At 32.5% G+C, this 14088-nt stretch overlaps 1 protein-coding gene across 1 annotated transcript; it reads left to right on the forward strand.

Moving 5' to 3' along the window:
* Positions 1-6518: 6518 nt before the first annotated feature.
* LOC117917395 (translocase of chloroplast 159, chloroplastic) lies at positions 6519-11358 on the forward strand. Its single transcript, XM_034833659.1, is given in 2 exon segments — positions 6519-9174; positions 9177-11358. Coding segments are annotated over 2 exon segments (4386 nt in total). The 5' UTR covers positions 6519-6695; the 3' UTR covers positions 11084-11358.
* Positions 11359-14088: the final 2730 nt, after the last annotated feature.

The raw sequence follows: 14088 nt of genomic DNA on the forward strand, positions 1-14088 counted from the left end.
CCTCAAGAATTCGTTGACCCGACATGGTGCTATACCAATCAAGAAACGTGGACCAATGAAAAAAAATCATTAACAACATCCCCACATTGTATTTTCGAATTTAAGAAACAAATTCGATACAAAAATCAACCACTATCATTATTATTAGTATTGAAATATGATGTACAACGTCACTTTATTTTCAACACTATGGTCGTATTATTACTTTATGGTGGCTTATCATAAAATGCATACCAAAGCAGTTTCTCACCAACCAAACATCTGGACTAGGTAGTGGTTTTTTTTTTTTTTTTTTTTTTTGTGCTTATGCTTTTTCTCTTTAATAATTTTTTATAAGCAGAGCTTTTGGGGTCTTGAAAAGTAGGAATCAAGCACATTAATGATGGGTGGGTTTGATTAGGTGCAATAATTGGAAGATTGATGTGGACGTAAATATGGCTTCATCCCCGAAGGTTTGACCCCATTGCTCTTTTTTAAGTGCCGCCTCTTGGAAAGTTGTGGAAAATTTTGGAGATCTTTTATGTGAATGTGGAAACATTAGAGGTTTGATTGTGAGTGATTTTGACGGTATGGGAAGAGTTTTCCACTAGTAAGTTCCACAAGATTTTTAAAATTATTTTTTAAATATTAAGATACGATATTTTCTTAAATCTATTTTATTTATAATAAATATAAATATTAAAAAAATAATTAAAATAGATATTTTAATATATATATATATATATATAATTTATCATATTTGATAATAATATAGATAAAAAATATAAATTTTATAAATATATATTTATTATTAAATTGTATTATAGATTATTTTATAATATTATTATGATAATATATTTAATTTTAAAATATTTAATGATATCAAATAAATAATAATATATGTATAATTTTTTAATATTTATATTTATTATATTTAATAAATATATAGATTATATTTTTATATTTTTTTAATAAATTAAACCAAAAATAAAAATAAAATAATTATAATTTATTTATTTAATAATAACAAAATCAATAAATTAGTAAAATATTGATATAATATCTAAAAATATCTGGATATTTTAATGGTTGCCTTTTAGTAAAAGCAGGGCAGGTGGCCCCTAGAAAAAATAAAGCATTGGTTTGGAGGTGGGAGCTGGATCCAGGGCAAGCTTGTCAATATCACCACGGCTGGAACCATCCAAGGAAAGTAGATGAGCTGCAGCCTGCAGGTCAAACAGTCAGCCAGCAAGTCACACAAGAAAACAGAATTAATTAATATTTGCAAGAGTATTCCAAAGTACAACCTGCACAGGGAAAGGGTAAAGGTGTGTAGGGAATCACCAGAACAAAAGAAGCCATGGCCATCTTCTACTCTAATTCAAACTAATAACGAACAGATAAATCATAATAATTAAATTTAAAATCAACATCTAAATTATTTATTTTCTCTATTACTCTTCATATGTATTATATTTGATTGATTTCTATTAATTATTTTTGCGTGGTGCGTGAAAACTTAATATGCATAAATTTTTATTTTATTTTAAATTTACTTATTTATTTATTTTTAATGAAACCAAATATAAAAAACTTATTTTTTTCAATATTTTTTATTTATTTCCTTAATACTTTTTGAAAAACAAGCATAGTCTAAATAACTAAGTCATCATATCCCCACACACAACCCAACATAATCCAATTCCTTTTCACATTCTCCTCCTAATTTTCATTGTGACCAAAATTTAGATTATATTTGATTTTCAAAAGATATTAATAAAAGAAAAAATGTCAAAAAAAATACTTTTTTTATATTTGATTATATTATGAAAATTTAAAGAAATTAATTAATAATTAGAAGTTTACATAACTTTTAAATTATTTAATTTTTTATATAGACTAATTAAAATAATTGAAGAGTTCGTCTCTGTTTTCTTATTTTCTTTCACGGTCATCTAACGTAACCTAAACAATGGGATTAAACTATAACAAGTCCATACGGCGGAGTAAGATAATGTTTCGAGTACTTTAATGAGTGTAAATTAAATACCTGAGCGACTGAAAGGGAGAAAATTCAGAAGGCGGCGGACCCACGAATTTGACTCTATCAGCTGCCGGTCTGATAATTATTTATACGGCAGAAAAATCAAAGGGATGTCGACATGGGGGCAACGGAACAAAAGTTTTCGAGGAAAAAAAGGTGTATGAGAGTCAGCATGCCATTGTAGTTTCCTGCTTTGGGAGAGCTTGGGAGCTCACTGTGGATGCGCCTGTACTGTCACCCTCAACACTCGAAGCTGGGTTTTTATGTTGCAATTAATATTACGGCAGCCGGCGCCAAGGCCTCGCCTTCCGCCACGCCAACGGCGGACGTCTCCTTCGCAAAAATCATATGATTCATATCGATCCCATGCATCGGACGCCTCGGGGCGGATCAGATGATTGCGGCGCCTGGTCCGGTTGTTACGGACCCGATTCCTTCACCTGCAGACGTAGTGCTTCCACCGGCAACGCAGAAAGGATCATCTCGGTCCACGAGGCCTGCCGTTTCAACGAAATAACCCCAGAGTTCCGAAACAGAAAAAACCCATCAAGATTATTTAAATTATTTTAACTTTTTATATAAATATTAAATAAATTGAAAATATAAGTTTTTAATTTATCTTAATTAAGTTTTATTTTTAATAATAAAATCAAATATAAAAAAAAAAACAATTTTCGTTTTTTTTCAAATTTTTAAGAAAGGTGCAAAATAAAGAAAATAAAAGAAAAAAATATTTAAAATCAATAAATTATTTTTTATACTCTTTTAAACTTATTTCATAGAAGGACAAATAAGTAAAAAAAAAAAAAAGATTATTATTATTATTAAACCTTGAAACAGCTACATGATAAAATTACAGGGATTCCAAAAGGGTAATCCATGGCAAAATCCAATCTATTAGTCCCAAGTCCTAACTTGATTGCTGGACCAGTCTGGAGTGACGGGTCAGTAGCCCATAAGATCGGGTCATACCTAATTTTCTCGGTCCACAATTTTCAATTGGGCGGGCTGGACTCCGCGACAAAGGTCTGGCCCATTTTACTCATTCACAAATGTGGGCCAATAAAAAATTATTAAACATAACGAGTTTGAATATCATTACATTACAAATTCTTCATCATCATCACCATGGACACCATCATCATCATCTATTATTGTTGTTATTATTATCATTATTATTATAACTTGTGGTGTAATATAAGCGGAATATGGGGAGTTAATGTTTATGTTATTTTCATTATTATTATTATTATTATTATTATTATTATTTTATGATTACTTATTATAATGCATATGTACAAATTAGTTTTTTCCCAACCAAACATTTGGACCATGGAATACATATTTTTGTTTTATTTTTCTCATTTTTATGATCATGGGTTTTTTTTTAAAAAGAAGGAATCATCATGGATGGTTTGGTTTAGGTGCAATAATTGGTAGATTAATGTATACTTAAATAGGATTCTATTCCCAAAAGTCTGACTCATTTATCATTGGGTTATTCGATGAAAAGGGTCATTGAAAAGTTGAAAACTCAAATTTTGAAATATGACTATTCATCATTTTTTTACCTCATTTTGACAAAAATATCATGGTTTTTTCTTATAAAAATAACTTGTTCTTTTAAAACATATTATAAAAATTTGAAATAGTTAAGGACATTTATGTAAAAAAAAAATAGATTACTCTTAAAATAAAAAACATGGGATGTGATAAATTCATATATACGATGATTATTTCATCATTTTTAACCTATTAATTCTTTATTATTATTATTAGATTATTTTCAAAGAAAAAACACCAAATATTTTTAAGTGGAGATGGTTGTCATGCGAAGAAAAAGAATAGCATCATTTTATTTCAATATTGAAATATTATCAATATCTCATTATATTTTTTAAATCTTGATTAAGGAATAATATCTTATATATGGTGTGCCCATATATATTCCTATCTATAGATAACAAAAGTAAAAGGAAATTGTATAAGTAAATCCTATTTTATAAGCACTATATTTAGGGGTTGTTAAGGAAATTTATATTAATTCTTATGTAGTTTCCAAAACAACTAAAGACAACAATAGAAGTAAAATTTGATAGATTTCATAATTTTAGCTTAGTGTTAAAATGTAAATCTCATCTTTGTTACATTTCCAAAATTTATTTTTTCAAATGATTTTTCGTTTCTAAGTTTAGACGAGATCCAATCAAATACACTTAAAAATGTATCAAATAAGTACCAATAGCACGGTCTCACAATCTAATTACATGTCTAACAATGGCTTGAAGTTACGTTCGCTCTTTCGAATATTAAAGGCCTCATATTTTATTCAATTTAACTCAATTTTCATTATAAACCTATTTAATATTAATAAGTTTATTTACAAATGTATGATAGTTAACTCTTTTGAATTGCTTTTCTCTATTCATTGTTTGAAACTATTTTTTATTGATTGCTACTTTATCATATAAAATTGGATTACAATCAACGAATACATATAAATTATTCAATAAGAACTGTCTTTATAAAACACTTATTCAACAACAATGCTACATGAGTAACAACCAAATACCTTTGGAATGGGCTTCGTTTTTAACATACTCCTTGTCATCTTCAAAATTGTCTTATTTTTCATCTCAATTATACTATTTTGCTCCGATTTACTGTTGGTTGTCATCTTAAGAACAAAATAAAATATTACCTTTGCACATAATCGAAGCTTTTAATTTTTTTTTTAATAGAATTACCTTATCATCCAACTAGTTTATCCAACTAAGAAAATAAATTTTTTTCTTACCACACACATGTTATTGCATCCTATATCGAGATACCAAATATCTTTATGTTTTATGTCTAATGTTTTTATATAATAACCTAACACCAAATGTTGATATGCCTCGATAGTACTTGTCCATTCTACTTGTTCGTTTTAAAATTTTGTTGAAAATTCGAAGTGTTGTGTTCTTTTAGATCGAGGAGTGTTATTTTTTTTTTCTAGAAGAATTTTTGTCGTCATCTTCATTTTTATTAGTGAAGTTATGTTTTCATCTACCTTTACTTCGGGCACAACCAGGGCATTTATCGCCTTGTTAACCACCATGACCTTTTGTAAATATTTTGCTTTACAAAGTCTACTTCAAATTAAAAGAATTGATTTTCAAATTTATTATTTGCTTCTGTGAACACAATGAACTCATCAATCCTAGTACAACAACATATTCGGCTTTTGTACCTAAAGGTCATAGAACTTTCTCTACTATTTTTCTGTCATTAAGTTTCTCACCAATAACTTGCATCTGATTGTAATGGTCTCCACCTAATTAAAACCATCCGAGATTAATTAAGATTCATTTGAAATTTTTTTTGTCTTCTTAGTATTTGTAACTTCATTGTCTTATATAATTATCACCTATATATCAATTTTATAGAGTATATCATAGGCCTCATTTATTGTTTCTGTCTCTAAGATTTTTTCAAAGATCTATTTAGAATATAATTTTTAATCAATATTTATACTTCTTTACCGTGCCTTTAATTATTTCAAGTTAATTCATTTATAATCTCGAGATTTAAGCAAGACCCGCATCTAAATACGCCAATTTTAGAAATTCTTATTTATGATTTTTTGGAGTTGTATTTGAATTAAATTATTATTTATAATCATGATTTCACCAACAAATTGGTATTCCAACTCTAATGTTTTGGTCTCACCTATTCCCACCTATTCCTCGATCTTAGGGGAAATCACCAACAAATTGCTTTGGTCTTACTAGATCTCATAAACCGCTTATGATTACATAATCAATCTAGAAAAGGGTCTTGTACAAAATATCTTCAAATTTATTAAAAAAAAAAGAAAAAGAAAAAAAAAAGGGCGAAGATAATTATTTTAGATATTTGACATAGGATAGGAAGCAACTAGTATCGACCATGCATTGGAGATGAGGAATACTAGGGAGTAAAATGAAACACGCAACAATACGCCAAAAAACAAACCATATCAAACGAAACCAAACAACACCCAATCCCCTACACGCTGACCGCCTTGCTTACACAAGCAACCAAACAAGTTGCATTTCCACTCACATCATCAAGGCGAAGACAACCCAATATCCACCGTTGGATCAAATAAATTAAAATTCTTCCACTCTATATTTGGTCATTAAAAAATATTTTTTTAAGTATTTATTTTATTATAATATAATTAATTAAAAATTTATGTATTTGTGATTTATTTAACTTTTATATAAAAAGATAAAAAAAAAAGATTTAAAAATTGTATAAAAATAATTTATTAATTTTATTTATATTTGATTTTAAATTTTTATTTTATAATATAATTATTTTTTTCTTTTTACTTTCTAACAACTAAATATAACCTGGGAGGAAAGATGAGAGGATGGTTTGGAAAATATTGGGTTGGAGGGCAGTTTCGGCATTTTGTGCCCATATAAACAGCGAAAACCCCAAAGCCAATTGTAGAGAGAAAGAGATAACGAGCCTGAGACACCTTATCTCTCTCTCTCGGACATTGTTTGAAACTCAATCCGAAAGGGGCGAAATCTGAGCCAATAAAACCAAACCCTAAAAGCAAACCCTAATTCTCGACCACCCGCAACGCTTTTTTGGTGTTGTGTGTTTGCTTTTTGGTGCAGAACAAAAGCTCGGGTCCATGGAGTCGAAGGCCTTTGTCCCTCTTTCTGGAACAGAAATGACGTCGCAACCTTCGAATTCATCAGGTTCTTTCTCTTCTCCTCCTATTAGAGCGTCTCCTTCTTATGGTTTTGATACTGAAACTGTTAGAAAGAAGGATGTTTTGGAAATTAATGGGAAGAGTAGTAGTAGTACCAGTAGTAGCAGTGGTGCGAGTAGTGATGGTGAGTCTGAGAATGGGGGGTTTGTGAGCGGGGAGGAGGACTTTGAGACGGCTTCGGAGCCAATTATGGAAGACCCGGATGAGGAAATTGTAGAAAAAGGCATAGGAGGGGAAGGTATTGATTCCCCTTTTGTTGGTTCATCGGAGTTTTTTGTGCCCAAGATGGTAATGCCAGTTGCGAGGGTGTCGACCGACGATGAAGAAGAAGAGGGTGGGGATGATGTTGTTGGAGGCCCTAGAGCTAGGGTTTTGGGGGGTGAAGAAGAGACAGGAGAAACGGAGTCGATTGGGGTTGGGGCTGATGGTTCGAAGATTGGTCTTGACCCGGGTGTGGAAAATTGTGAAAATGAAGGAAAAGGGGTTTCTGTGCAAATGGATTCGATGGAGAAGCCAGTTGTTCGGGAATTGGTGGAAGGAAGCAGTATTGGTGGTGCCGCCCAAGGGAATTCAATTGAGGCTTTGGGAGCTGATAATGGTGATAGCACTTTTGAAACACCAAAATTTGATGACCGTATCAAAGAAGATGCATTTCTGGGTGGTGGGACCGATCTAGTTGGTCCTCTTATTGCAGAAGCAGCAGCAGATAATAAGCCTGTGGCAACGGAAAGTGTGAATATAGCTAGGGAAGGAGATTCAGTTGTGGATGCCATACATGTCAGTGTGTCCGGGTCTGGATCGGCTATTGTTGGGGATGAGGGTTTCAGACAGAATGCAGATGGTGAGAGTGATCAAGTTAGCCCTCTCATTGCAGAACCTGCGGATAATAAATTTCTGGAGGAGGATGGTGTGAAGTTAAATGGTGGAGGAGACTCAGTTGTGGAAGCTATGCATACCAATTTTTCAGGGTCTGGACCAACTATTGCTGGGGATGAAGAGGAAAACAAAGATTCTGAGATTGAAGGAAAGGAGATGATGGTTGATGATAGTGTTAAATTGGATAAAAGGTTTGATCAGATTAGTGGTGAGTTAGAAGAACCAGTTAATTCAAAATCAGTTGGAGTGGATACTGATTTTGAGAAAAGTATTAAACCTGTAACCAACCTCAATGTTGAAACTGCAGAACTGGGAGAGAAAACTGATGGTGGTGTGGAGAAAGATCAAGAACTAAATGTTGGTGCTGTTGTCCGTGATGCTGTTATAGTTGATAACCAGGATGGTACTAAAGGGGATGCTTGTACTGATAAAAGCGAAACTGCTGGTCTGATTAATAATAAGGAGAAACAAGAAACAGAAACCAAGCCAGAAGCTGATTCTGAAGCCACAAGGAATGAGCCTATTACAAAGATAGCTGCTGATGGAGTACAATTTGTGTATAGTGGGAAAGAAGCTGTTGGCAATGAAGATCAGGCAGTGGAAAATGGTGCTGAATCTACCACAGAGAATCCAACACTTGAGTCAAAACAGTTAGAAAACAATCTTACACATGTTAATGCTCAGGGCGCTGAACTGGAAAATGTGCTCTCTGGCAAATCAGAGTCACCTGAATCTGCGGATCTCAGTTCAGTTTTAAACCCAGCAATAAAACTAGATGAAACCAATCATCACTCAGATGAAGATGATGAAGAAGGTGAGATTGAAGGCTCGGTTACAGATGAAGAGTCTAGAGGTATGGTTTTTGAAGGTTCTGAAGCTGCCAAACACTTCTTGGAGGAACTGGAGCAAGTATCAGGTGGAGGTTCTCACTCTGGTGCAGAGAGTTCTCGTGATCATTCACAGAGAATTGATGGTCAAATTGCAAGTGATTCAGATGAAGAAGTGGACACTGATGAAGAAGGAGATGGAAAGGAGTTATTTGATTCTGCTGCATTGGCTGCTCTCTTGAAAGCAGCAACAAGTGCAAGTTCTGATAGTGGCAGTATCACAATAACCTCTCCAGACGGATCCAGGCTTTTCTCTGTTGACCGTCCTGCTGGATTGGGATCTGCAAACCGGTCTCTGAAACCTGCTCCCCGACCAAACCGATCCAATCTTTTTACTCCTTCTAATCTTGCAATTGGAGGCGACTCAGAGAACACCTTGAATGAAGAAGATAAGAGGAAGCAGGAGAAGATACAGCTGATAAGGGTGAAATTCTTGAGGCTTGTGCAGAGGCTAGGTCATTCTCCTGAAGATTCCATAGTTGGGCAGGTTCTGTATCGGTTGGCACTTCTTGCAGGGAGGCAAACTGGGGAAGAATTTAGCCTTGATACTGCAAAGAGGAGAGCTATGCAGCTTGAAGCGGAGGGGAAAGATGACTTAAACTTTTCCTTGAACATACTGGTCCTCGGAAAAAGTGGAGTGGGAAAAGTGCTACCATAAATTCTATATTTGGTGAACAGAAGGCCCTCATTAACGCATTTGAACCTGCCACTACTACAGTAAGAGAGATTATAGGAACTATAGATGAAGTTAAGATCCGGGTCTTTGACACACCAGGGCTCAAGTCTTCTTTCTTGGAACAAGGTGTCAACCGCAAAATTTTATCTTCCATACAAAAGTTTACAAAGAAATGCCCCCCAGATATTGTCCTCTATGTTGATCGTCTGGATGCTCAGACCAGAGATCTTAATGATTTGCCATTATTAAGGACAATTACTAGTTCTCTTGGTCCAGCCATCTGGCGAAGTGCTATAGTCACTCTTACACATGGTGCATCTGCACCTCCAGATGGACCATCTGGTGCTCCTTTAAGTTATGAGACGTATGTTTCTCAGCGATCTCATGTTGTTCAGCAGTCTATTGGGCAAGCTGTTGGTGATCTGCGTCTGATGAATCCGAGTTTGATGAATCCTGTTTCTCTTGTTGAGAACCATCCTTCCTGTAGAAAGAACAGAGATGGCGAGAAGGTGCTACCTAATGGCCAGAGTTGGAGACCCCAGTTACTGCTGCTAAGCTACTCTATGAAGATATTATCTGAAGCAAGTTCTCTCTCAAAACCTCAGGACCCATTTGACCACCGCAAGCTCTTTGGCTTCCGTGTCCGTGCTCCTCCTCTTCCATACTTGTTGTCTTGGTTGTTGCAGTCCCGCACACACCCAAAACTCTCTGCTGAGCAGGGTGGTGACAATGGTGATTCTGATATTGACTTGGATGATTTATCTGACTGTGAACAAGAAGAAGACGAGGATGAGTATGACCAGCTTCCACCATTCAAGCCTTTAAGGAAATCTCAAATTGCTAAGCTTAGCAAAGAGCAGAGGAAGGCGTACTTTGAGGAGTATGATTATAGGGTGAAGCTCCTTCAGAAGCAGCAATGGAGAGAGGAGTTAAAAAAAATGAGAGAGATCAAGAAGAAAGGTAAGGTTGCTTCAGATGATTATGGTTATCTGGGGGAAGATGGTGATCAGGATAATGGAGGTCCAGCTGCTGTGCCAGTTCCATTGCCTGATATGGTTCTGCCACCATCCTTTGATTGTGATAATCCAGCTTACAGGTACCGGTTCCTGGAGCCTACTTCACAGTTTCTGGCGAGACCAGTTTTGGACACCCATGGTTGGGACCATGATTGTGGGTATGATGGTGTCAACCTTGAACAGAGTCTAGCCATTCTTGGTCAGTTTCCAGCAGCAGTTTCTGTTCAAGTGACTAAGGACAAGAAAGAGTTTAACATCCATTTGGACTCCTCCGCTGCTGCAAAGCATGGGGAGAATGGATCGAGTATGGCAGGCTTTGACATCCAAAACATTGGAAAGCAACTTGCCTACATTCTTCGGGGGGAAACCAAATTCAAAATTCTGAAAAAGAACAAGACAGCTGCTGGGTTCTCCGTTACATTCTTAGGAGAAAATGTGGCCACTGGGTTCAAAGTTGAGGATCAGTTCACACTGGGCAAGCGCCTTGTTTTGGCAGGTAGCACTGGGACTGTTCGATGTCAGGGTGACGGAGCATATGGAGCGAATCTGGAAGTACGGTTAAGGGAAGCAGATTTCCCAATTGGACAGGATCAATCTACACTAGGCCTCTCTCTAGTGAAGTGGAGAGGCGACTTGGCACTGGGGGCCAACCTTCAATCTCAGTTCTCCATTGGACGGAGCTCAAAGATGGCTGTTCGGGTGGGATTGAACAACAAGCTGAGTGGACAGATCACGGTTAAAACAAGCAGCTCAGAGCAGCTCCAGATTGCACTTGTGGGTATTATTCCAGTTGTCATGGCCATCTACAAGGCCATCTGGCCCGGAGTTAGTGAGAATTACTCAATCTACTAGAACCTGTTTCATTTTTCTTTTTTGGTCTGTCTCTGGTAGTTTACATTGGGTAGCCAACCTGATATAGATCATAGTCTGAAGCACATGGTTTCTTGAATAATGCTTTAAATTTCATTCGGTGTAGAACTACTACTGCAACTATTTGGGTTATGTTATTTTGCTGTTGTCGAATTGTATTTGAGAAAGAGGTGGAACTGAGAGGGAATCTAGTAATGTCATGGTCTGTTCATTAGTTTTCCATTGCTGAATGAATAAGATAGTATTTTGCCGTGTCATTTGAATTGTTAAACATCTCATTTTTCATGTTTAAGGTTCATTGTAGACTGCTGGGAAAAAGGCCGAAAGGGGGGTTGGTAATGAAATCCTAAGCCATTTTAGCCTTCGTGACTTACTTCATTTGTTTCTAATCACTTTTGATTAAACTTTGAAGCGGGAGGGGAACACAGCAGATGCCATTTATCAATCTGTTTAGGCTCTGTTGGGACTGGGGTTTTTATTATTTAACCTTAAATAAAAATCTTAGTAATAAAAAACTCTTTGAATGAAGAGCTTAAGTTAATACACAACTGTACATGCTTGATTGGGGCTGTTTCTAAACACGTATATATTTTAATTTTATGGATATATTGAAAATTTAATTTTATGGATATATTGAAAATATTGGTAAAATATCGATGAATATTTTAACTCTAAAAATATTAGTGAGATTGGAAATAGTTCAAAATGCATGAAAATATTTGAAAAAAGAATAAAAAAAATAAGTAAGAATGCACGTATTAAAGTGATAATTGACATAGGTATGGTTAATGATAATATTTATCACTTTTTTTTTAAAAAAAAAAATTCTTAAATTTTTTAAATATATTTATATTATTTTATTTTAAAATTTTAAAACTATTTTTATTAAAACATGTTTTATTATATTTTAAATAAAAAATTAAATTGATTCATATCACATATTTTATTTGAGATTTAATTTTTAAAATTTTATTATAAATTTGTGATGACAACTTTTTAGTATTAGTATTAATTTGTTTAAATAATTAAAATTATTAAAAATTATATTAATAATTTATTTTATCAAATTCATTTTAATTTATAAAATATTAGAGTTTTATTAATATTTTTTATAATTTATTAATTTTTAAATAAATTAAAATTAAAAGGATAAAAAAAAAATTAAAAGTAAAGTGATAATAATTTTTTAAAATATGATTAATGAGATAAATATGAAAAATAAAAAAAATAATATAAATTTAAAATAAAAGATAAATTAGAAAAAAAGGTCATTAAAGAAACACGAAAGATTAAAAAATTGATTGACGATTTTTCACAAATTTTTTACTCCGTTTGTAGCCCCTTGAAAAATCGGCGATTCATTAGTTTTTAATCGATGTTTCGTCCATATATCAACGGTTTTGTCCGATAACTTTCGGTAGCTAATATTGCATTGATGCCTCCCGATATCCGATATTTTAACAAAATTTCCGAAAATTTTCAACCTTGATGGCTCATGGGTTTGGCTTACATCAGTTAGCACGATACAACGTGACACAATTTTCAACTAGGCCATGCTAGTGCCATAAATGCCCATTAAACATTGGATCATGCTGGTCGACCCGACCCATTTGACACCAACTGAAAGTTCCACTTATATCCGGGCCCTTCATCGATCTCCGAAAGGGGAACACGTTCCGGTAATGAGAAATGATATGTTAGGCTAATTATGACTTTTTGATTGAATCTCTTATTTTATATGTTATGTACCATAGGATTCATGGAAAAGAAGACAGGCCTGGGAACAGAAGACCGAAATTTGGGTTTAACATATTGTGTGTGGCCCACCCCACTAGACCAACCTGTAAGCAAAATTTAAAGAACCCATCAGCTTCATATTCTTCCCAACGTTGGATCTCCAAATTATTTAAAAGCATGGAATGATGTAATTATTATTAAAATATTATCTTTTATATTTTATATTCCATTTAAGAGTTTTAAATAATAAAATTTTCAAAAAATCAACCTTCCCTTGTTTGATTTGAACTCAAATTTGATTAAAGGTGAGTCCCAATGAGGAAGATTATTTTGTTTTTATTTCTATTTTCTTTTTAGTAAAAATAAATTTGGTAATTTAAATTCATGTGTTTAAACATGTATAGGAAAGTAAGGTTGAAATGATAATTTGATTCTATTTCAATGTTAAGTAAAAATATAAAAAAAAAAAATTATCAATACTATCTATATATATAATTTAAAATAATTTCTTTTTATTTTATAAAATTATAGTATGAAACATAGTTTGAAATAATTTTTTAATTTCATTAAAAAAATCAATGAATTTTTTTTGTTAAACAATAAAAACCTATTTGGGTATGCACTTTAAAAACAAAATCGTTTTTTAAAATTTATATCACTATAACACTATTTGATTAATGTAATTTAGAAACAATTTTTAAAAAACTGTTTTTAGGAATTTTTTATTAGAAAAAATAAATTTTAAATCAAGTGAGACTTTGTATTAAATTTATTGATAAGTTTAATTATTTTTAAAATAATTTAAAACTCAATATATATATATATATATATATAATGATTATAGAAAATAATAAACATAATTAATACTTTAAATTCTTTAATAAATCTTGTATATTTTAAGACTAATTTAAATTAAAAATTGATTAATTAATTATAGATTAAATAAAATAATTTAAAATATTCGTAACTGAGTGATATATATAGGCATATAATGAAAATTTTGACAAATTTAAAACTTAAAAAAATAAATTTTATTTGTTTTTATATTCATTTAAAATACAATAATATTAACAATTATTAATTTGAATAATTATTTAAAAAAAAAAATTAATTATGCTAAGATGTTGATATCTATATTTTTATAATATTTATAAAAGTCTATAAACAGTATTACAAATGATAAATTTTAAATTATTTATTTTTAACAAAATAAATCAATTAATTTAATATATATATTTTAATAATATTTA

This window comes from Vitis riparia, chromosome 7, assembly GCF_004353265.1.
Source record: "Vitis riparia cultivar Riparia Gloire de Montpellier isolate 1030 chromosome 7, EGFV_Vit.rip_1.0, whole genome shotgun sequence".
In the NCBI taxonomy this organism is placed as follows: domain Eukaryota; kingdom Viridiplantae; phylum Streptophyta; class Magnoliopsida; order Vitales; family Vitaceae; genus Vitis; species Vitis riparia.